The sequence below is a fragment of the Taurulus bubalis genome (genome assembly GCF_910589615.1).
Source record: "Taurulus bubalis genome assembly, chromosome: 1".
NCBI lineage: Eukaryota > Metazoa > Chordata > Actinopteri > Perciformes > Cottidae > Taurulus > Taurulus bubalis.
This window is the reverse complement of record NC_136589.1, coordinates 18,144,161-18,169,607: the sequence shown is the minus strand read 5'-3', so window position 1 is coordinate 18,169,607 and position 25,447 is coordinate 18,144,161. Positions and strand designations below refer to the sequence as shown.

General features: G+C 42.6%; 1 protein-coding gene across 3 annotated transcripts; it reads left to right on the top strand.

Annotated features, from left to right (window-relative positions):
- The first annotated feature begins 447 nt into the window (after nucleotides 1-447).
- On the top strand, nucleotides 448-16,046 carry LOC306745926 (tumor necrosis factor alpha-induced protein 2-like). Of its 3 annotated transcripts, none has more exons than XM_079228791.1 (12): nucleotides 448-526; nucleotides 2,417-2,581; nucleotides 5,369-6,020; nucleotides 9,095-9,206; nucleotides 9,799-9,891; nucleotides 13,622-13,716; nucleotides 13,814-13,906; nucleotides 13,992-14,118; nucleotides 14,593-14,712; nucleotides 14,819-14,974; nucleotides 15,099-15,220; nucleotides 15,519-16,046. In XM_079228791.1, exons 1-12 carry the CDS (start codon nucleotides 451-453, stop codon nucleotides 15,664-15,666), a joined length of 1,959 nt encoding a protein of 652 aa, XP_079084917.1. In that variant the 5' UTR covers nucleotides 448-450; the 3' UTR covers nucleotides 15,667-16,046. The 3 variants fall into 3 exon arrangements, with proteins under 3 accessions (XP_079084917.1, XP_079084916.1, XP_079084918.1); XM_079228790.1 differs by having other exon boundaries at nucleotides 9,799-9,921; XM_079228792.1 differs by lacking the exons at nucleotides 448-526; nucleotides 2,417-2,581 and adding an exon at nucleotides 3,390-3,583 and having other exon boundaries at nucleotides 9,799-9,921.
- The last annotated feature ends 9,401 nt before the right edge of the window (nucleotides 16,047-25,447 follow it).

Below are 25,447 nucleotides of genomic sequence, written 5' to 3'. Positions count from 1 at the left end.
GTGTCAGATAATAAACAGGGAAATGTTTTTATGGTTTTAAATAAAACTCTGGAGCTGAACAGTTATTAATAAATGTGCCTGTGGTCATGAACACCTGTGAGATGCAGATCAACCTCAGACTGTGCACACGTCACTCTGAGACTGCGCTGTTTCTCACATCGTCACTCAGCTCAGGAAACGTGCAGAAAGAAAGAACTTTCCCAACGCTGGCTTCCTGCCAGACGGTAGTTACATCTCTGCTCGTTGCTCAGAGTCTAAGAGACCTGCTGCAAGGACACAGGACCTGGACCCACACCGGCAGAGACGCAGGACCTGGACCCACACCGGCAGAGACGCAGGACCTGGACCCACACCGGCAGAGACGCAGGACCTGGACCCACACCGGCAGAGACGCAGGACCTGGACCCACACCGGCAGAGACACAGGACCTGGACCCGCACCTGCAGAGGGATGTGTTCCAAACTCTGCTGCTGTCTCCCTCTCCGATCCTGCAGAGCAGAAGGTGTTCATATTGAGGGAAAGCAAGGTAGTTTTGATTATGTTGTTATGTCAACGCTTATGAATTTAGCTACATTTGTTTTGAAAGATTGAAAAAAAAACGTTGCTTTATTTGTTTTGTGTTATTAGTCATTTGTGCTGCTCTGGTTTCTGGACTCTCGTATGTCTGGTTTGCTCTACGTATTATTTAAGCAGCGCTGGTTTTGACTTTGAAGAGAATAAAATGAAATAAAGCGATAGAGACACTTACGTGTCTACGAGTCCTGACCTGAAGACACTTTAGTTTAGTGGTGATGTGGGAGGAGCAAAAGGTAAAAAAAGTGATGGTCCTTATCAACACTTAGCGCCTTGTTTTGATGCTGTTGAGCAGCAGGTTGCTGGCTGAGCGTCACGCAGCAACATTGTTGCTCTCCTCTCTCATCCCTTTGAAACACGGCGTTGGGGATCTCATCGCCCTGACAGGTCCAGTAGGATTTACCGGCCTCGAGCAGTGACTAAGTGAAACTTCTTCCGTGTGACGCCTTGAGAACCAGGGTTTGGTTTGTCCCTTCTGGGCTACCGTAGAATAGGACCCGCCCACAATGTATATATAAAAGGTCTTATTCTGAGATAACAAAAACGCAACCAATTCTTTTTTTTCTTTATTATCATACATTTCTGCCAATAGATTCCCTGAAATGCGACACACTGTTCCTTTAAAAGAAACTAAGTCAATCATTATATTTATATTTATATGCTGTTGTACACAACATAAATTCCAGACCGACACAAAATAGTAGAATGGATGCAAAATGAGCTTCAATAGTCTAACAGGACTTGATGCTTTGTGGAATCCTAATCTGGTGCTGGTCAGATTATATATATTTGATCTGCAGGAAAAGTAAGACGATCACCACCAAAGTCAATAGGATTCATCCCCTGGGGACCAAGAACTGTGGAAGTGTGGAAGTATAGAAGTGTCTGGAACAACTGAGGAAGTCATTGTTGAGATATTTCACTCTGAACCACAGACGAGTTGCCAACATTTCCTCAGCGTTAACGTGCCAAGAACACAGTCGTATGTGTGTGTGTGTGTGTGTGTGTGTGTGTGTGTGTGTGTGTGTGAGTGTGATGACGTGCAGGCTCCGCCTCCTGCTGCTGTATAAAGACCCTGCAGCAGCTGCGTGAGTTACTAGCAGAGCAGTGACTGTGAGGTCCGGTGAGTAGCTGAAGGGCTCAGCAGACGTTTATCGAGTTGTTTTCTTTACAATAACTGATCAATGTTCCACGTGAGCCTTTGCTAATTGGTTCAGCTTGATTGTAAAAGTCGTGTGTATGATCTCTGAGCTTTACAGTTATTCAATAATGAAGTTTAAAGTTTGTATTTTTATTTTCTGTTATTTCCATTTCTTTCTTTTTTTTCTTGTGGTACTGTTATTTTAAATTCAGTTATTTTTTTGTGATGTGATATTTTGATGTACTTCCTCTTTGTATTATTCATAAAATCATTACAGGTGCAGTGATTTTTGGAGATATTTTAGCTTTATTAGATAAACTGTGTTGATGAGATGAAAATGGTTCTACTGGACACAAGGTGGTTAAGTTAATCTTGTGTTGTTATATTTTGTGGTTTTATGTATATGCTTATTGATGATTTTATTTTGAAAATAACACAGGAAGCTAGTTCCGTTAGGGGCCGTTAGTGAGCTAACTTTTAAACTTTTTAAAAGTTTTCTTTTAACATATAAGAAAATACCGTTTTATAATCATTTAAAAGTCAATGACTGAACTAACTAGAACGTTAAAGGTGGTAGATTAGCAAATAAATAAATAAAAGCTCAATTTAAATTCGATAAATATTGAATTCTTAGCTTGCTAATGTGGCAAGAAATGTGAACTTTTCCCATAAAGTATCTTAAGTTATTATCTTCCCCCTCAGACTCCACCCAGCCTCCCTCTGCCCGCCCGTCTCCTCTCTCCTGGTTTACTATGCGGACCGACACCGACGGCTTCCGGCTGAACTTCCTGCCGCCGATGTTCAACTTCCGAAAGGTTCGGGCCGCCAGCGCCAACGCCGCCGCGACCGATGGACGCCTGTCACCTGGTGAGGAGAAGCCCCCAAACGGTCAGCTGGTTTATTCAAAGTTTATTCGTTTAATTTATAGAAACCTCGTATTAACAATAAGAGGACTATTAGTTATAGCTTGTGGAATGTAACTAAGTATTTATGACTGTACACTGTAACACATTTCCCTGTAAAATTACAGTAAACCACTGACAGCTACAGCTGCCTGTATTCAACTGTAATTCTACAGCATACCTACTGTAATTTACAACAACTGCTTACTACTGTAAAAAATATTACAGTGCTGTATAGAAAAGGCATTATACTGCTATGTTCCTGTGTTCCTATAAACAGTTAATTACCGTAAAATGTATTACAGTACTGTATAATGTATATTTACAGTATGACACTGCTAGAAGCTAGTGATTTCAAAATGTTACATTTCAAAATAAAACCCCTGAAAATATAATATAGAAACGACTCAGACAAGAGATGACCTTGAAGCTTTTATTAAAGCCAATGCATTGTCAAACACATTCAATAACTGACCATTTTACAGTGATTACATTTTTGCTAAATAAAAATAATAAATGCACCATACAAAATTGCATTCATTAAAGCAAATGCATCAAACACATTCAGTAGCAAAAACATTTTCAGTAATTACATTATTATACAATACAATCAGACCAGACCTCTGAATCCTGTTCAGTCACTTTTGTATGAGTTATGGTCATTAGTGCAATAGAAACCGTGTAAAAGAACAAATCTGGAACTGCATGTTTGAGACAACTTGATGAACTGAAATGAACACAATTTTGAAACTTGTTTCCTTGAAAGGAAAAACAGACCACCAGGATGCATTACTCTCTCCTTCCTCCTCTACGGAGATGTGCTGTGAAGCCCCACTCAAAGTCCAGGAGGTTTGTTATGAGGGTGTCTCCACATGGTGTCCAAGCTGCTGCTTTCTTCTGGACACCAGCTTCCCTGGATGGCTTTTGTCCCCATTTCCTGGTTGAGACCAATGAAGCACCTAAAAATGTAATAACAGAGAAAGCATATTTTAGGTGTGGTATGTAAAGCGTATTTGCACTTAATACTAAACCCCATTAGAATAAACAAATGCAAACTCTATGTTAGATTTTACAACATCAATTAGGGATCCTATTTTACTTGGGAACTTTATTTTAACCTTCATTTAATAGTAATTTAATCTAAATTAAACTAACAAAGCGAATGCTATAGGTTAGCGATAGCTGAAGTTAACATAGCCGGACCATACTCCCGTGACTAACTAACTTCACTTACTTTGAGAAATGAATTCCGGTGACTTCGGAAATGAAATAACTCTACACGCCGGTGACACGGTTCAATAGAAAGATAACGATATCAAATGTTGTGACTCCAGAGTAGAGTTAGCTGACAGCGCTAGTATGCGTGTTTGCCACACGCGGTTAACAACTCACATTATTGGCAAAAAATATATACAATACAATGTTAATTCAAGACAAAATGACTGAACACGGTAATGCTGGCTTTGATATTCCATTTACCTTGTTTAGTGAACCACAGGAGCAGCATGGACTACAGGGTCCTCTGCGGTGTTTGTAGGCCGGGTGGAGCAGCAGGTGGTGCTCGGTCCACTTCGGTGCTTCGGTTAAAGTCATCTTCTCAAATGTCCTCTTATTATTCTTCCAACTTGAATAAAATCACGGATCTATAATATCTAAGGCTTTCTTTTCACAGTCTTTATGGTGACTATGTGCTGAATAAGTAGTAGAGACTTGATGCAATGGTATTTTGAAGAGTAATGGGCGGAGTTAGTTAACTGAAAAAGGAAAAAATACTGTAGTATACTGCAATATGTGACAGTAGTGCGCTGTTAATTTTTTCTTCTTCTAAGGTCTGAACTTTTGCTGTATTTAACTGTATTTACGAAGAACAGCACATTACTATTGAGAAATTCTTGGATTTTTACAGCAATTTGTTACAGTGTACTTCATTTTTAAAGGTATTTGTACAGTACTTAACCTGAGTATTTCCATTTTATGCCATGTATGCCTACTGCAAAAATATTGTACTTTTTACTTAATTACATTTATTTGACATCATATTTGAATGACCAGATTTATCAGATTTAGACTATTATTATATACATAACGCTTTATTGGTCCCCAGAAGGGGGAAAGTCACAAGCGTCCCATATAAAATATATAATAATAAACTAACATTAGCATTAATATAAACAACATTAATATAATCCAGTAACATATAATATGCAATAAAACATATTTGTTTTTACAAGTCGTTGTTTCTCGTTTGAGTCTCATCTCAAAATGCTCCAAAAGAAAAACATGTCTTCAGAGTATTTCTACACTGTAGTATTGTAACTTTTACTGCAGTAAAAATGTGTAAAAGGTCCATTCCTAAGTTTCCCAAAGTGAAGTCATCAAATTGCTTCTTTTGTCGGATCAATAATCCGAAACCCAAAGATGTTCAGTTTACCACCTTAGAAGACAAAGAAATGGGACAGATGTACAAATTGTTCCAGTGCTGGACTCAAGTTCACTGGATTTTATATAAGTAGTATTGTAAAGTAGCAAGAAACACAAGTTCCTCACTTAATGAGATGATAAAACGTTACCATTATGTATTGAATGATTCGGTTCATGAGGTCATGTGACCTGTATTTGTGAATGTAACCTTTCTGAATGTGACCTGCATTTATGAATGAGACCTTTATTTCTGAACATGACCTGTATTTCTTTAGCTATTATAGGACGTCCAGAAGTCTGGCTTCCTCATCATCTCTGCTTCCTCCCTCAGTGGTCCTCTCGTACGACCAGATCCTTGAGGCGAAGCGCTTGTGTGAAGCCGGCCGGCTGCTGATCGAGCGAGAGGAGCGTCTGTTCGGGGAGATGAAGGAGTCCGAGGCGCTGGCGCGTCACGAGGAAGAGGTGAGCGCGCTGGCGGCGGACCGCGTGGCCCTGCGGGTCCTCGTGCTGCAGACCCTGAGCCTGTCGCTCGGCCCAGACGAGGAGGCCGGCACGCAGGCCGCCCTGGCATCCGCCGTGAGGGCTGTTACCCAGGAGGAGGACCAGGACCGGCGGTGGACGCAGAGCGGTCACACGGCTCCCGCGTGGAGGCCCGGCGGCTGGAGGGAGCTCCACGACTCCGCGCTGCGCGGCCTGGTGGAGGAACGGATGGACAACCCGCCGACGCCTACCACCGCCCTCCAGACGGGCCAGTCCTCTGTCCAGGCGGACATATGCGCCATGGGCCGGCAGCTGAAGGAGGACCTGCTGCACGTGGTGCGCGCGGTGCGGAGCTGCTACCCGCCACACGTGGACGTCTGCAACGTCTACGCTCGGTTGTACCACCTGACCTTCAGCGCCAGGCTCAGGGAGATCGCGGAGTTTGGTCTGGAGGACAAGGACTGCTCGTTCCTTCTGCAATGGGTCAACGAGTATTACCCACAGTAAGTCAAGAGGTATTATTATTAGTTATATTTATGCTGTTGTGTTGGAGTAAGATCCAGGATTCCCCAATGACCATTGGACTGTAACCAAGTACAAAGTAAGGCAAGGCAAGTTTATTTGTATAGCACATTTCAACAACAAGGCGATTCAAAGTGCTTCACATAAAGCATCAAAACATAATGCAGATTTAAAAACAGTTAAGAAAACATTAAAACAGTCAAAATAAAAGTTGAATAAAAGTTGCAGTGCAGTTTAAGACGTAAAATGCAGTAGTGAGATGCAGCAATTGAATCTGGTTCAATTAAAGGCAACAGCAAACAGAAAAGTATTCAATGTGGACTTAAAGGAGCTGAGGGTCTCAGCAGACCTGCAGCTTTCAGGGACCTTGTTCCAGATATGTGGAGCAGAAAAGCTTAACGCTGCTTCTCCATGTTTAGTTCTGAATCTTGGAACAGAAAGTAGACCCGTCCCAGACGACCTGAGTGGCCGGGATGGTTCATAAGGTAGCAGCAGATCACAAACATACTTAGGCCCTAAACCATTCAGTGCTTTATAAACCAGCAGCAGGATTTTAAAGTCAATTCTTTGTTTGACAGGGAGCCAGTGCAAAGACCTCAGAACTGGAGTGATGTGATCCACTTTCCTGGTCTTAGTGAGGACTCGAGCTGCAGCGTTCTGAATCAGCTGCAGCTTTCTGATTGACTTTTTACAGAGGCCTGTGAACACACCGTTACAGTAGTCAAGTCTACTGAAGATAAATGCATGGACAAGTTTCTCCAAATCCTGTTGAGACATAAGTCCTCTAACCCTTGATATATTCTTCAAGTGATAGTAGGCTGATTTTGTAATTGTCTTGATATGGCTGTCCAGGTTGAGGTCTGAATCCATAACTATACCTAGATTTCTGGCTTGGTTTGAGGTTTTTAACATCAGTGATTGAAGCTGAGCACTCACTTTCAATCGTTCATCCTTGGGACCAAAAACAATTACTTCTGTTTTATCTTGATTTAATTGAAGAAAATTCTGGCACATCCAGTTATTGATTTCTTCAATGCATTTAGCCAGCCCTTGTATGGGACTATAGTCCCCTGGTGATATAGTTATGTAGAGTTGTGTGTCATCTGCATAATTATGATAACACACTTTGTTGTTTTTCATAATCTGAGCCAGTGGAAGCATGTAGATGTTGAACAGAAGAGGCCCCAGTATTGAACCTTGGGGAACACCACATGTCATCCTAGTCAGCTCTGATGTGTAATTAGCTACCGACACAAGGTATTGTCGGTCCTTCAAGTAGGATTTAAACCAGTTAAGTGCTGCGCCAGAGAGTCCTACCCAGACTTTCAGTCTGTCTAGTAGTATGTCATGATCGACCGTGTCGAATGCAGCACTAAGATCCAGTAATACTAAGACTGAGGTTCTGCCACTGTCTGTGTTTAAGTGGATGTCGTTGAAAACCTTAACAAGAGCAGTTTCAGTACTGTGGTGCTGACGAAAGCCGGACTGGAAGACATCGAAACAGTTATTTTCCGCCAAGATGTTGTTCAGCTGTTAAAAAAATACTTTTCCATTATTTTACTTAAGAATGGCAGGTTTGATATTGGCCTATAGTTTTTCATTATTTCGGGGTCTAAACTAGCCTTCTTTAGGAGTGGTTTAATAACTGCAGTTTTTAGGGCTTGTGGGAAGACACCTGAGAGAAGGGATGTGTTTACAATTTGTAAAAGATCAGCGGTCATGCAGTGTGAAATATTTTTGAAAAGTGTGTTGGTAGAATATCCAAGCAGCAGGATCTGATGTTTTCAGATGTTGTATAATGTGTTCTAGGCTTCTTTGGTTAATTGAGTGAAATTGTGTAATGCTATTTGAATGGATGCTATTTAAAGATGGGGACAACACATATCCTGTGGTTGGTGTGGAGCCACCGACTGCTTGTCTAATTTTCTGAATTTTATCAGCAAAATAGGAGGCAAATTGATTGCATGCCCAGGTGGCTTGGAGCGCAGCAGTTACCGACACCGGAGGGTTTGTTAGCCTGTCGACGGTAGCAAATAAGGCGCGTGTATTGTTATTGTTTTTGGTTATGTCAGAGAAGAAGGCCTGTCTTGCATTCCTAAGTTCCAAATTATAATTGTGAAGTCTCTCTTTATAGATACCACAGTGAACCTGGAGATTAGTATTTCGCCACCTGCGTTCAGCTTTCCAACACACTCTTTTCTCTATTCTGACCAGTGTGGCATTTCTCCAAGGGGATCTTTTCATACCCGAGACAACCTTCACCTTAGTGGGTGCAATGGCATCAATAACATTTTTAACTTTAGAATTGAAGCCACAAACTCAAGCTCATTGAGTGAGATGCAAGAGAGGCCTGGTGTGGAGCAGAACTTCTGAATAAATAGTTCACTGGTGTTTTCAGTGATGTAACGCTTTGTCACAACCTTGGTTTGGACATTTGTGTGCAGGGAGATTGCACTCTCAAAGAAAACACAGGAATGATCAGAGAGTGCAACATCAGTCACAGCAACCTTGGAAATGCCCAGACCTTTGGTGATGATTAGTTCTAGAGTGTGCCCCTTGTTGTGGGTGGGACTTGTTACATGCTGCGTCATGTCATAGTTATCAAGGACACCACATAGCTCTATAGACCCTCTGTCCTGGGGATTATCAACATGGATATTAAAATCACCAACAATGACAACACAATCAAAATCAAAACAGATTATAGACAGCAGTTCAGTAAAGCTTGCATTTGTACAGGATTTTGAGTCCATGGTAAAGTGGTATCATTCTGACACAATCCATTTACCGCCACGTTCACTTCTATTCGGTAGATTTTTGTTTCCAAAACTGCAATATTCTGCAGGAGTTTGTAGTAGTTGTCCATGGAGAGGGATGGCATCATGCTGCTCCTTAGCTTAGCTGCTAAGTAGCCTATAGCAATTTATCTTTAAACCAGCGGAAGTAGGGTAATAGCCAGCCAAATATATAGAGAGCCTCTGATATCAGGATGTTTTCACATGAAATCATAACCTTGCTGCCTACAATGTGGTGAAAGTTGTGCTCTCTGTGACAGAGTCCTTCAGAAGCCGGAGCTGGCCGGTGTGATCGATGTGGACGCGTTGGGAAAGCTGCTGCCTGACGAGCTCCTGAAACCTCTGGAGGATCAATACCTGAGCAAGCAGCAGGTAGCCTGACCTCCTGGTTCAGCTTCATTTGGTCACGTGAAGTTGTTTTACTTTGATTTATATGTTAAATGTATTTAGTTTCAGGTCTAGTTTTTCTGTCTGTCCTCAAGCAGCAGTCTAACAATCCCTTTGTGTGTCAGTAAATCAACACAAACAGGAAGTTTGTAGTGGACACTCATGGTCCCACGGCATGAATGGAAGAGATCAATGCAATTGACCCTTTCGCTAAGTCCCGCCCCCTGGCACGCAGACCAGCCATTCATAGCGTAGCATCGGCCACAGCTTGCCGGAGTAGCTTCTGGGGGCAGGGCTTATCGAGGGTCAATCGTACAGGTATTTTAAATCAAATGGAACTAAGGAATAGATGTATCTGAGTGAACTGCTTTGTATGTAGCTTTGTTAAATAAGGTTCAGAACCAAAGTGGTTGATGATGTCTGGCGATCAAACAAAGTTAAAGTTAACAATGACTTCACCTCAATCACCATATTTGTTAGTTATAAACAAGATATCTGAAGAGTGGATTGCGTCGCATCTTAAGCTCCACCCGCTCTCTGAAAAGCTGAATCATTAATAGTTTCGTTGTGCGTTTAGGACAAGCTGACAACATTTATCAGCCGCGTCCTGCAGGAAGCAAAGCAGAGCTGGAATAAAGGAGAGGAGCCGACCATAGAGGACGGCTGCTTCGTGAGTCCCGTCTCCTACGACATCATTCAGGTAGAGTTTAAGATGAGACCACGTGTACGCGGCCGTGAGAGTCACTTAGTTCCCTCAGGAGGAGGTGGAGACCCAAAGCGGAGCTAAAAGAGAGTACTTCTTGTTGTGTGTTTTATTCAGTCAATCATTTCAATACAATAAGTAAAGCCACAATGCAATATACATAAAAGAAAGACTGAAAAGGGTATAGGTAGAAGCATAATGCTTATATATTCTTAACCTAAATTATTATCAATTAAATCAGATAATTAATTCGATATAAAGAAGAAAAGGAAAAAGAAAATATATATACATACATTTCATTCACACTTGTAACCCTCAAAAATAGTTTTATAAACAATCCTTTTGAAAACCAAAAATGAGTTGACCCTTCTTACATTCCTGTTAGCGTTGTTCCATAATTGAACTCCTACAATAGAAATACATCTTATTTCAATCCCTTTTTTAGCTTTTTGTACAGTAAACTTACAAACATCTCTCAAATCATATTTACAATCATGTATTGAAACAGCCTTTGTCCACAGTCTGGCAGTGACTTTGCTTTAGCTCTGTACATAGTCTGCATTATTTTATGATATACCAAATCATTAAATTTCATAACATGAGATCTGACAAACAATAGATTTGTGTGCTCATAGTAACCAGCATTATTCATGATACGTATCGCTCATTTTTGTAATGAGACTGTTGAATTTATAAAGGTTTTATAGGTTGACCTCCACACAATAAGATAAATATGGAAGTATAAGTACTGATACGGGATTGACTTTTGCTCAAAGCTTTTTCCGCTGCCCCTCCCAAGTGACCAAAATCAAAGCCTTGGCATGTTTTCATGACTTTTCTTCTGGTTGCAATCTCAATATAAAACAGTTTTATTGAGCTATAAAATGTAGATCTGACAAAAAAAAAGGCTTAGACGGCCTGTTGTCCATCTGTCTGTCTGTTCTCATGTGCATGAAACTCGCTGTTAAAACACAATGTTTGGACCAGAGGAAGGCCTGTATTTACCAAATCAATATTTTCCAGGCTGTTGAACATATGAACTAAAGTCAAACCTTGAGCAAAGATTAACCAATCAGGAAGAACTTATTTATTGAAAGTCCAACCAGGCACTGAAGCTGACAGCTTGGGGTTCAGGTAGGGCTGCACAATTAATCAAATTTTAATCGCGATCATGATTTTGATATCATCAGCGATATTGACGTTCAAAATGCGAGGAGTCATGATGCACCCTAAGGTGTCATGCGTGCACCCTGCAGCGGCAGCCTAAAAAAAAGTTCTGTCTGCAGTCGACTCCGGTATTAGTAGAAGAGTAGAGATAGACAACAGAACAGAGAGTAGACGTCACGGTGTCGTGTGAAAGGTAAATCAAATGTCAGGAGCAGAAAGCGAGGAGCTAGTCCCTCGAAAAGGATCATCATCTGTTGTCTGGAGTTTTTGGGGATTTAGGGCAAGTGATGTTAACCAAGAAGAAATCATGTGCAGAGAGTGCGTTAGAGTTGTGTCTGCGCCACATAGACATACAACTAACTTGTTGAACCACCTGAAATCACCACAAACCACAGTATGACGAATGCATTAAGGATAAAGCTAATGCTACCTCACTGAATCTCCGTCCATGTCTAACGTCAACCCAGAAAAACACAACAGCGACCCTGGATAGCGCGACACCGTATCCATCCACCTCCCAAAGACACACTGACATGTGTCCAATAAATACTGTGAGCAATGAAGGCTTCAGACACTAGACAAGAGATACGTGATCCCCTCGTGCAATTATTTCTCCAAACAGGCAATCCCTGCACTGTATGAAAACGTTGGGGGGAAATACAAAGGGATGTCACAGCTGTCGAGTATTTTGCAACTACGACTGTCCTATAGTCAAGCACAATGGAGCCGTACATGTCCCCTTATTTATATTTTGCTTCAGGCGAATAAGAACCGTATGAGTTTTATTTAGATGCAGAGACGTGTACATTAGCTGGAATTAGGGCTGCAACTAACAATTATTTTAATAATCGATTAATCGGTTGATTATTTTTTCGATTAATCGATGAATCGGATAAAAAAATGTTTTTATCAAAAAAGCGTTCATTTCCAACCCTTTATTCAAAAACAGAAGTGACAGTGCAAAACATCTTCAGAAAGTGCACAAACAGGTTGCTCCTTGAACATCCCTGAGCTGTTAATTAAAACAACAAAATGGACTAACACTAAAAACATACACATTTATGCTTTACATCGGCCAAATGTGAGCCCTTTTTACTGTAATTGATCCCTCCAGAGGCTGCATTTACATACCCTGCTTTATCAATATGTATGAAATACTGTTGATAGATGATAGATGGAAGCTGTACTGCTACACATAGAGCGTCCTCTTCCTTAAACTCTTTCATTCTGGGTCTCTTATGACCACGACGTCACGTTGTTGGCTAAGCCCAACTACGTGATTTGCTTCATTCTACTTTGAGTAAAAAAAAAAAAAAAACTTGCAGCCAGATCCGCCGGTGTGCAGGATTTTTTGGAGGTGCGCGTCAGGCTACGCCGTAGGGGTCTGCGTCGACGGCGAACCATAAACTAGGCTTTAACGTTAACGAGTGACAGCGTGAACTGAACCAGACCGGGGGGTGACGGCATGTTTCATCACGTTACGTTTTTTTTACAAGCAAGACTGAACTGTAACGGAACATAACGTAACTTTAACGACAATACACAACCAAACACGTTAGCTAACGTGATAGCAAGCTGACTAGCTTCCATTAAAAACAAGTTTGAGGAACATGAAGACGCTGATTGGCCAAGACTCGACTTGTCAAAGATCTTCTATTTTTGAGAACATCACAACCTCAGCTTTTCTTGTGTCTCACTCCAATCTCAGAAACGCTGGCCGGTGTTACGGTTTAACAGGCGACCATGTTAACTGGCGACTTTCGGCCGAAAGCGTCTCCTGTTGTCGTCATTACAGCAGATGTTGCTATTCTCAACATCTGCTGTAACGACGACAACAGGAGACGCTTTCGGCCGAAAGTTGGCAGTTAACATGGTCGCCTGTTAAACCGTAGCACCGGCCAGTTGCTCTGCTGCGCTCTTTTTTTTCTTCTCCGTGACTTATTGCCCGGCATAATAATCGCGCGACACAACGAATCGATAATGAAATTCGTTGCCAACACTTTTGATAATCGATTTTATCGATTCGTTGTTGCAGCCCTAGCTGGAATGTAGCACAACATGGAAGTGAAAGCAGTGCTCTGTGGATTTAATTTTCGGTAAAAAGTGTTTATACTACTTTATTTAAATTTTCCTTCTTCGAGATGCTCTGTGATAAGGACCAGTCTGATGCAAAGATTTGTATATTAACCAGAGTGTAGCACAACAATGGAAGTGGAAGCAGTGTTCTTGTTCATTTAAACGTGAAAGCGCAATAAAAAGATGGTGTCCCTAAAATTAATGAATAATCACGATAAATAATCGTGATCTCAATATTGATCAAAATAATCGTGATTATGATTTTGGCCATAATCGTGCAGCCCTAGGTTCAGGTTCCTAAATGTCTGTGTCTCAGCGGTCTCAGCAGTTCACAGAGTTTCTTGAACGCCGTCTGTATGACTGATCTGTATCATTGATCTGTATCATTGATCTGTGTTCTCTGATTTGCATCACTGATCTGTATCATTGATCTGTACCATTGATGTTTCTTCAGCTTATCAACGGCATGGTGACTTCAGCTGAGAGGGTGGTGGGAGATCTGCACAAGGCCCAGAGCACCACGAGCCAACTGAAGGATTTAATGCAGAGGTAACGAGACGGGCCGCTTTCTCCAAAATAGGGTATTTTTCTTTTTTTCTTTTAGACATATTGTCTTGAAAATCAACTACATTTCAACTCCCCGCAGGTTCAACATCTTCCAAAATGACGTCATGAAGCAAAACAAGCCGAACAGCCGGCCGGCCATGAAGGCGAACCTCGGCTGCATCGAGCAGTTCAGGTGCGTCTCTGACGTTTGAGTGACGGCTAACTGGTTCTGTTAAATATCCCTGTGAGCTCATTGGACTTGTGTGGTCTGTTTGCAGGGACGTCCTCCAGAAGAAGAGGCATCTGTTCAGACAGGGAGTGCAGGAAAACTGTCTGCAGGTCCTTGCCGGCATGAAGAAATCTGCCCACGTGTACTTATTAAAGCCTGTGCACGAGGTGCTCAAGGTGAGGTCATTCACAGCAAGTAGCATAGATATCAAGGGTACAAATACTCACGAGAACACCAAATTTGGATTAATCTGCCGCTGAAAATAGTCCCCTACAAGATACACTATTTCCTCCTGAAATATGAAACAAACGCCTTCAATAGAAAACGATGGGTTTGGGGTATTTTTGCACCAAACGCGGAAGAAGATTTGTTTTTCATGTATGCCATTTTTCAAAACAAAGGTCACAAAGTTCTCCACAATAAAAGCATTTAGAACAAAATGTGAAGATGCAGATTGTAACACAAGAACAACTGAATATAATAAACAAGATATATATATATATATATATATATATATATATATATATATATATATATATATATTGAAGCTCAATCAGGTTATTTGCAGAACTATTTTATTAATTTGAATTCCCTGCTACTGTGCATAAACGTGTCACCTGTCTAATGCATCATGTTTGTACCTCCCACAGCCACACTACCGCAAACTGGGAACCAGTGACTGGCTGAACAAGCCCCTGTTCGAGAAGCTGCTGGCCGGCATCGAAAAAGAGCTTCAGGATCTTCAGGGTTCAATCGAAAGCTGTCACCAGGTAGACTGAAGAGAGCAAGAAACACACACTTCCACATTTTACACTTAATATTCATCATAAATAGACATTTCAGCTGTTTCTGATTGGATGTGTGCATTGATTCCAGGAGCTGGTGGGTCAGCTGCACCAGGAGGTGACGGCAGAATACGTGATGAGGCTCCTGAGAGGACAAGTGAAGCTGAAGGACAAGGAGCAGCAGCTGAAGGCCTACGCCACCGTGAAGGACAACGCAGAGAGTCTGCACGACTTATTCCTCAAGATGGTGAGAAATGGAGCACAAAAATAAATAACACGTCACTGAAACCACCACGACAGATAAAATCTTCCCCAAGAAAAAACCAGAGGCGTGTGGATCCGACTGAGCTGGAGGTGCTCTGTCTTCACAGGGCTCACAGGAGGTCCGCCTGAAGGACATCCTGACGAAGATCGCAGAAGTTCTGAAGCTGCAAGACCTACCGGCCATTCAGATGCAAGTAGCATCGCTGGGAAAGGATTACCCCGACCTCAGGTAACGCAATATACCTAACAAGACCTCAGGTAACGCTTTAGACCTTACAACGACAGGAAAGCACCACGGCGCTGGTGGTTTACATGACTGGGAGGAGAGGATAAACAGATCTGCTCAATAGGAAGAGAACATGTGCTCAAATGTTTTCCTGCATTATGACGTTGTGTAAATAAATAAAACCTCAAAACAACGATGTGATGTAAAGCATCTCCTGACCTCATTGGCTCCCCATTTCTTCTTCTTCTTCTCTTTCTCCTTCTCCTCCACCTCCTCCTCCTCCTCCTCCTCCTTCCCTCAGTGAGAAACATGTGTCGGCTCTTCTCAAGCTCAAGACCAACCTCTCCAAAGCCGACAGGAAGACCGTCAAAGACGTCCTGTCGGACACGAGAGCCCCGCAGAGCGGAGACGCCGTCCGGCCCTTTTTCTCTGGAGTTCTGGTCAAGTGAACCGTGAACTTTACAGTTCACCTGTAAAGTTGCTTAGTACGGTTCGGTGTATGTCGGTGTGATGCTTTCTGTCCTTTAGACCGACTGTAAAGTGATGAATGAGTTCCTATGTAACAGAATCACAATATTGCTGGTGAATAAGGTGCTTTTTACTGCTAACAACTTGTGTGTAATTATATGATAGTGTATATTTTTTTAAATATCAAGTCAGTGTTTGTTATTTTCATATTGAGAATTTATTTTACATTACATGTGCAATACAGGGAGAAGTCAAGCTTTTTATTTTCATAGTTTTTGTTTTCACATGATCTGACATGCAGAATATTGTAAGAGAAAGTGTTGAATTTGTTAAGTTCTTAAATAAATTTGGTGAAACCTGAGTGTTGGTTGAAGGTGATTTTCTTATCCGTCTTGATCAGGACGTTTTGACCAGGAACAAAATGGCCTCTGGTTCGTAAAACAAAGACTTCTCATGGTGGAAGTTTTACTGCAACATTCACAAGTTGGAGCATACAAATAAATTACGCTCACATTCAGTTTTCTATTAAAAAGGGAAAACTGAAGGATCCCATCGGCCTCAGTACTCTTTGATATGAAGCTTGACATTCAGCTCGGCTGCCTCCCATTTCTCTGGCTCATCTCTGGCCCACCTGCTTCCCTCTGATTGGACCGGATGAGGAACACCTGTCTACAGGTGGATGAAATGTTAAGGCTGCAGTCGAATAATCAAATAATGACCTCCTAACGTCTAACCCTAAGCACTTTTCCTTAACCTCTGTGGAAAACGTCCTTCCTGGTGGGGAACATGAATGTTTGCACCAAATATGATGCATTTAATAGTCAAGACATTTCGCTCAAAACCTCAAATGTCTCTCTCACGGTGGCGCTGGAGGAGACGTCATCAAAGGTTACACGTTACACATCTTTATACATACGACTCTTGAAAAACCTGTTTGGAAAATTGGGGGGGTTTTGTGTCAATACAGTACACACAAAACGCCATTTGAACACATCTTTTTCGACTATACCTTGAATAAGGAAAGTAGCACCTTATAGCACTTTGTAGTTTAACTTTATTGAAGAAATTGTACTTTCTTGATTCTTGTTGTTCTGAGTTTGTACTCATGGTTGAATGCACTTATTGTAAGTGGCTTTGGATAAAAGCGTCAGTTAAATGAAATGTAGTGTAATGAATAAGCACCAACTACATGTAGTACATGAAAAACACACACAGAGGTGTCTAAATGTGTAAGTGTGTATCAAAGCATGGTTTCAGAGATAATTCTGAGGAAATAAAACTGTAAAGTCAGTAGGGTTCATCCTCTGGGGAACATGACTGGATCCATCGGGCACATGAGGTATTTTAGTGAACATTTTGATTTTCTGGTGGCGCTAAATAAAAAGTCGGAGGGTCACCAAGGTAATTATAGTTCATCCTGAGGGGAACATGAACGTGCAGACCAAATTTCAACGCGATTTTAGAGCATTTTAGCCAAAGTGACAGCTAAAAAACAACAACGACAACATGCCTCTGAAAGAATCTTTAGTCAAGAACTTTTCCACAGGGAGGCCAGAGGCCATCTTCATAGTAATATTGCTCATTAATAGTTTAAAAAAAAAAAAAAAAAGTGACGACAACATCAGAAGCAGCCAAATCACAACAAACAATCCCAGGAAATCATTGAGCCTCAGGAGACCGTGAGCCGAGGTGTTTAGTTTATTATTCCTAAGTAATAATTCCCGCTTTTCAAGGCAAAGGAAGGATATGAGTCTGCTGTAAATGTTTTTTTCTTCTTGAAAGTGTGTCTGTGTTTGTGTATTGGTGTAAGAGGAAGGATGTGCTCAGGAAGACGGGGGGGCGGAGCTACAAGTTCCCCAGCGGGAAGACAGATAAGCTCGTTGCTGGTTGGACACGACAGGGCTTTCCTGCTGCGACCCGCTGACCCGCTGTGGAGGCTGTTTGCTGATCACTTCGTTAATGTCGAGGGATTTTACTCTGTTGTGAAAGTCTAGAAAACTTTGTGTGCCTAACTTTAGTAGATCATAACATATTCAAAACGTATGGAATCAAATCTGCAGACGCTCAGCTTAAAAATAAAACCAAACTTATTTCTTCTTGTCAGTTTTTGAGCCAAGGTCCGAAATGTGTTCTGCAGCAGACGAGTGGAAAACATCTTCTTCTTGATATCTTTATATTGTATCTCCTGCACTAGTTCATGTTTATTCATGTGATTCTTCTTTTTTATACACGCATTCTTTTGATATGAGCGTTGCTGAAGGGTGTTATTGTTAATCCTGCTTTACTGGAATTGTTGTAAAGAACAAGAGCTTCAACATGAAGTTGGTTTGTGACCCTTCAAAATAAAGCAAAGTGTACTTGAAGAGTCATATTTTCAGGTTTATGGATTAGTGAGAAAAGAGAAACATAATTTTGTGAGACAAAGGTATTCAGTCCCATCCATCCATTATCAGCCGCTTATCCAGGGTTGGGTCGCGGTGGCAGGAGGTTCAACAGACCGACCCAGGCTACCTTCACACCCGCAACACTTTCCAGTTCATTCTGGGGGATCCCGAGGCGTTCCAAGGCCAGCCGGGAGATATAATCCCTCCAGCGTGTCCTGGGTCTTTCCCAGGCCCTCCTACCAGTTGGACGTGCCTGGAAAACCTCTAATGGGAGGCGTCCAGGAGGCATCCTGATTAGATGCCTGAACCACCTCAGCTGACTCCTTTTGACACGAAGGAGCAGCGGCTCAACTCCAAGCTCCCTCCTGATGTCCAAGCTCCTTACCCTATCTCTAATGCCGTGTTCACACCAAAACAGTTGCGAAATATTCGCGCGTCCAGATTACATGTTAAGTCAATGCACAGCCGCGTTAGGTTGCGAAAAAGCGGATTTTTGGCCGGGCGTCGCGATAGAGGCGAAACGGCGTTGCGAATATTCGCAACTCTGCTTTTTCGCTTTTTCGCCGGCGTTCAAATATTTCAACTCCAGCGAATAATTCGCATGACGCGGAGTTGCGAAAGCCAATCAGCGTTGAGAAGCTCCGCCCGGCATCACCGTCGTTACTGAATGAAACTGCTGGCTCGCTGAAGGAGCGCTTGAAACGACTTCACTCAGACACTCGTCCTGGAGGAGTCGGAGCTGTGTGTGACTACGGATAATGTTATGAACCCAGACACGGGGCGGTTGATGTTCCGACGTGTGTGGGACTTCCTCAACAAGTATAAAGCAGAACTAGTGGTTATTTCAATGCTGAATGGCGGAAATAGTAAATGCTTTCACAAACACGGAGATAGAAGCTCCGCCTGGTATCACCGCCGTCCTGCCGTTACTGAATGAAACTGCTGGTCCGCTGAAGGAGCGCTGGAAGCAGCTTCATTCAGACACTCGTCCTGGAGGAGTCGGAGCTGTGTGCGACTACGGATAATATTATGAACCCAGACATGAGGGCGGTTAATGTTCCGACGTGTGTGTGTGACTTCCTCAACAAGTATAAAGCAGAACTAGTGGTTATTTACCTGGTGGATGAAGGAAATAGTAAATGTTTTCAAGACACAGAGATAAGCCCCGCCCCTTTTCCCCAGCGACGGTTGCGATGGTTGCAAAAAAAACGGATTAACCACATACAGCGAATTTTTCACCTGCGGCGCGATATAGGCGAAGTGGCGTTGCGAAAATTCGCAACTGTTTTGGTGTGAACACGGCATAAGGCTGAGCCCGGCCACCCTACGGAGGAAGCTCATTTCGGCCACTTGTATCCAAGACCTCATTCTTTCGGTCACGATCCAGAGTTCGTGACCATAGGTGAGCTTTGGAACGTAGACCGACCAGTAAATGGAGAGCTTTGCCTTCCGGCTCAGCTCCCTCTTCACCAAGACGGCTCGGTGCAGCGCCTGTTTTACTGCTGTAGCTGCACGGATCCGCCTGTCGATCTCCTGCTCCACCTGACCCTCACTCGTGAACAAGGCCCCGAGATACTTGAACTCCTTCGTTTGGGGTAGGCAGTTTGTCCCCACGTGAAGGGAGCAATCCACCGGTTTCTGGCAGAGCACCATGGCCTCAGATTTGGAGGTGCTAACTCTCATCCCTGCCGCTTCACACTCGGCTGCAAAACGCCCCAGTGAATGCTGAAGGTCACGGTCCGAGGAGGCAAACAGGGCCACATCATCCGCGAACAGCAGAGATGCGATCCCGAGACTCCCGAACCGGATCTTTTCCGCCCCCTGGCTGCGCCTAGATATCCTGTCCATGAAAGTCACAAACAGGACCAGTGATAAAGGGCAGCCCTGGCCGAGGCCAACACCCACCGGGAACGTGTCTGACTTATTACCGAGGATACGAACACAGCTCCTACTGCAGGCGTACAGAGATCGGATAGCCCGTGCCATCTGGATCATGGACCCTGCCTACTACTCATTATATGAATACTTTCTGTCATATTCATTGAATGTGCTGTAACTCTGTTACGTTATTCATTCTGGCCACATGACATCTATTGCTTCTGTCCATCTGGGGAGAGGGATCCTCCTCTGTTGCTCTCCCTCAGGTTTCTTCCCCTTTTTTTCCCTGTGAAAGGGTTTTTACTATCTTTATTGGGGGAGTTTTTCCTGATCCGATGTGAGGTCCCGGGACAGGGATGTCATGTGTACAGATGTAAAGCCCTCCGAGGCAAACTTGTATTTGTTATGTTGGGCTATATAAAATAAACTGAATTGAAACCATTATGATCAGATGAGTAATGAGATTAAACATGTTGCATTTATCCTCTATATTCAGAGGAAGCTATGAATGAAAAATAGTTTTACATCAGAGATATTTGTGTTTGTGTTCAAAGTAATGCAAAAATGATGTTAAATACAATTTTTAGAAGAGTTTTAAGTGTCGACTTTTGCAAGATATTTTTAGTGTTGTGTTTTTAGTTTTTGAGGGAACTAGTTTATTCAGGAATTGTGTTTTAGTAGCTGCAAAAATAATAACTGGTTTTGTGGTGGTGGTGGGGGGAGTAGAGGGTGCCGGACCCGTTGGCACGGGCTATCCGGTCTCTGTACGCCTGCAGTAGGAGCTGTGCTCGTATCCTCAGTAATAAGTCAGACACGTTCCCGGTGGGTGTTGGCCTCGGCCAGGGCTGCCCTTTATCACCGGTCCTGTTTGTGACTTTCATTGTGTTATATTGAGACATTGTAATGAATAAAATACAGAAGGAATCACTTCCTTAAATCTAGCAACCGCACCGTCAGTTAGACATCTGGTGTAAAAACTCTTACCTAACGCTGTACAATCCGGTAGTATAAACTCAAAAGTTATAAGGCAATGGTCTGATGAAAGAGGATTCTGTGGAAACACTACTAAATGCTCCACGTCAATGCCATATGTAAGAACAAGGTAGAGGGTGTGGTTAAAACAGTGAGTCGGTTCCTGTACTTTCTGAAGGAAGCCAATCAAATCCAACAATGAGCTAAATGCAACACTAAGGCTATCATTGCTGACATCCACATGAATATTAAAATCCCCTACAATAATAACCTTATCAGTCTTAAGGACCAAACTTAACAAAAACCCAGAAAATTCTGAGTACGTACCTGGTGCCCGGTATACCACAACAAACAGAATTTGCTGTACCGTTTTCCAGGTTGGATGTGAAAGACTAAGAACAAGGCTTTCAAATGAGTTGCAGTTCAATCCAAGTTTAGGAATGCAGAGAAGGGTGTAAGACTACAACTCTGCTTCTGCTTCCTGGTCTGTCATGTACGAAGTCGACAAATAAACTTGGTCATATTTGCAGAAAGAAGATCCGCTCCATCCGAAGTGGGATGGATGCCGTCACCCCTAATCAGACCTGGGTTTCCCCGGAAAGACCGCCAGTTATCTACGAAGCCCACATTGTTTCCTGGACACCACCGTGACAACCAACGGTGGAAAGTTGACATGCGGCTATACATCTCATCAGTCACCGTGTTTGGGAGCGGGCCAGAGAAAACTACGGAGTCCGCCATTGTTTTGGCGTAAGCACACACCGACTCCACGTTGATTTTAGTGACCTCCGACTGGCGAAGTCGGGAGTCATTACCGCCGACGTGTATTACAATCTTACTGTATTTACGTTTGTCTTTAGCCAACAGTTTTAAATAGGACTCGACGTCGCCCGCCCTGGCCCCAGAAATACATTTGACTGTGATCCCTGGTTTCGCTATATTCACGTTTCTAACAATTGAGCTCCCGACAACCAAGGTTGGTTTCTCAGTGCTGCTGAGTGGCGAGAGGTTAAACGGGAAGAGGCTGGTGGTGTCCAGAGGACTGCTTAGATCCCGGCTTCTGCCTCTCTCGTACAGTCACCCAGTCCCTCGGCTGCTCGGGGGCTGCCGGGGAACAGTTAACGCTATCAGAAGCTAAAGCTAGTTGGTCCGCACCGACTATGGGAGTTGGGCTGGCTAACGTAGCTATCGTCTGAGCTTCGATGGTGCGGAGCCGTGCATCTAACCCACTGAGACCTGCCTCCAACCTAGCAAATAAACTACACTTACAAAGCTAGCAACTTTTCAAAAAACCTTGGAGTGAGATTTTGTCGGGGGTGACCAAAATTTTGCCGCGCACGCAGCGACACACGTTGGTGGCTCAAATATCAGGAAATTTGAATTACTTTGGCGTTGTACCCATGTTGTACCTATGTTGTAGCCTGCATTTTGGTGGTTTGTGGGGCCTAAAGTCGTTGATCGGGGCGGCCTACTGGAGATGGACAACATTGGTTACATTCTGTGAAGCAAAGACATAGCTGATGGTCCACCCCCAGGACATTTTGCTTTAAGTAGATGTTATTTCATGCATTCTAGTGAATTTTTGGGTGGTATGCTAAAGATGTAGCCCGGTACCAGCCAAACTTAGCCCCGCCCACAACATTTGAGGTCTGGAAGTTTGGTCTGGCACTGCTCCGTTGGAGAGAAATGATCCAAAATCAAAAATTGTTCGGACCAATCAAATTGTCAGGGCGGGCTTTATACGATGATGGACATGACAGTAACGTAATCAACCACGTCACCAAAGAGCGCTTGGGAACCACATGTCATTAACATACCTTAGTCCAGGGGTGGGCAATTCATTTTCCCAAGGGGCCACATGAGAAATTTGGATCGTTGTGGAGGGCTGAACCAATAGTCTGAACTTAATTCCATTAACTCAATATGAATGTTATTACTTTATTAAAAAACTGTAAATTATATTGTTTTGAGCTGCTACTGGTAAGAATACATGTTACAATAAGGCTATAAAAATAAGTTAAAAAAAATGTTAACCATACCTTAAATATGTATGTTAAAGACCAGCAATTTATTAACTTCAAACAAAAGCAATAAGTGCTTTTGATGTTTTCCAGTTCAGTTGTTCTTACTTATTCCAGTCTGTGTTGCTTGAACAAGAGTATGACAACTGGTTGAATGAGGTGGAGATGTGAAGGACAGCTGACAGGTATCGGAGAGAGAGGATCTGATCTGTTGAACTTCATCACTAGAATGTTTGTTCTCATGTAGGTAGATCCAAAGAGAACCAACATCTTCTGAGCAACTTTCCTCATGTGAGGAACGTTCTCCTCTTTGAGAGAAGAGTGAAGATCCTGACTTAAAGTGCTCTGCCATAGTGGATCAGACCGCAGGTCAGATCCGCGGCGGCTTTGCGCGATTAATTTTCAATCTGGAGGCGGAGACTGCAGCGCTAGGCTCTTTGGGAGGCGGGGGTCTCGCGACAGAAACTGCATAACAATACGCTTACACTTCAGTCTCCAAGTCGGCAACACTGCCCGTAGTGCGGCTGCATAAGCGCGCGCGCACACACATAAATAAATCGCCTTCAAAGTAAAAGCAGTGCCGTTTGTATCGCATTCATGGCGTGCACCTTATTTATTTATTTTTCATTTTTGATTGACCTCACGCGGGCCAGACTGGGAGAGCCGCGGGCCGTAAGATGTCTAGGTCTACCTTAGTCTCTTCTCCTGAGTTTCTCCCGCGGTTGTGTCTTCTTCTGTTGCTAACTTCGGGACTCTTTGGGGTAAATAGGATGTCTATGCAGCGAATAGGTTTACAGATGCGCTCCTTAACGCCATCTATCGTCGGAGAGTTTGAAAAGGAACGAACGCGCCTCGGCCCAAAATCAGAATTTTTTTTTTGCCGTGAGAAATTGGTTGTGTGTCGTGAGTGCGTGTGAAAACATGCAAAAGCGTGTGTCACACGGCGAAACCGTGAGAGTTGGTAGCTCTTCACTTTTGTACCGTTATTAAAGAAGGCAGGTGAATAGATATACATGTGACACGCTGAGCAAGAGCGAGCAAGCGAGGAAGAGGAGGAAGACATCGCTAGCTGCTAGGCTAAGTGAGGTAGCTAACAATTAGCAGAACAAACAAAGTGAAAATAGGACAGTTAGATTAAGCCTTGAGTCGCTAAAAGAAGAAGAGAGTCGAGTGTTTAGATGTGAAAGATGTACAGCAGGCGATCAGGCGCTTGTACTGGAGAATATCACACAATTAGCTCGGTTTAGCTGGAGCCGAGACAAGTACGTTATCGGCTAACACACACGGTGAAACTGGAAGTGTCGTAATACGCTTACCCAGACAGTGTCGCACACAATAGTACACATATCAGACACCATAACGCTCAGTGAACATGATGTGAACTCAGTTGTGAACTAAATAAAGCATGTTGTCAATAAATGCTCAGATTTCTTCAGGTCACCTAAGTGGTGTTTTCACAGGTGCAGGTGACCTATAATTGAGGCACTGTTGAGCAAACAGCACTCACACGTCCATACGTGTGTTTTTGTGTCTTGTGATTGAGAACCACCGTTCTGCTATCTCTTTTGTGGCGCAACAACTTCCCATCAAGTCCCATTTCGTCTCCATCTGGTGACGGTTCAATGAAAACGCAGGAAAATATCTTCATTTTTATTGAATCATTTTATTAATTGCTTTGCTGACAGAAAAAGACAAGTGTGTTCTTTTGTGTCCCTGGATCCCTGGAACCCGATTTATATGCTTCTGAACAAAAATAACCACCCCAGAAGAAGACAATATATTACATTAATAAAATACAAAGGCATTAACTGTTACATTGAAGCAGAAAATATGACTTTGTACCGGTAATGAAACCAGTAAACCAAACCAGTAAGACCAGTAAGCCAATACTCACACAAAAAGTACCTGTAGTTTAAATAGAATGCATTATTAAAAAGTTATACAAGAGTATATATATATATATATATATATATATATATATATATATATATATATATATATATATATAATGTGTTTACAAATCACAAAATACTCACAACAAATGTTTAAGAAACAAAGAGACAGAGCATCTTCATCAGTGCAGTTCAACTTCTTTGACGTTTCTATATTTTCAGCACACAACGAAAATTAAAGAGCAGAAAATAAAATGAAATAAAAAAGTGAGCATTTAAGGGTTTGCGTAATTTTGTAACGTAAACTTTTCCCTTTACTGCCGTTAAATTATTTGTTCTTGTGTTTTGTTTATTGGAGCACAACAACAACAAAAACGTTGCAAAATTAATCAAATGAGGTCAATTATGTTTATATATATATATATATATATAGATAAATTCTAAAACGTATTTTTTAACAGCCGGCAACAGACGGACAAGTTAATGTACTCTCTGCCGACTGAAGTGACTGGCGAACGAGCAAGTTAGGTGGCAAATACATATTTAACGGTAAACTGCCGTAATCGGAGCTTTCCACTTCCCCTCAAGTAAAGATCCGGACTAAGGATAACGAGT

Excerpts from the sequence above, each read along its gene's own strand:
- LOC306745926 (XM_079228790.1), top strand. The coding sequence starts at position 451 with ATGTGTTCCAAACTCTGCTGCTGTCTCCCTCTCCGATCCTGCAGAGCA. Across the intron at positions 13,717-13,813 it reads CTGAAGGATTTAATGCAGAG|GTTCAACATCTTCCAAAATG; the intron begins GTAACGAGACGG and ends AACTCCCCGCAG. Across the intron at positions 13,907-13,991 it reads GGCTGCATCGAGCAGTTCAG|GGACGTCCTCCAGAAGAAGA; the intron begins GTGCGTCTCTGA and ends GTCTGTTTGCAG.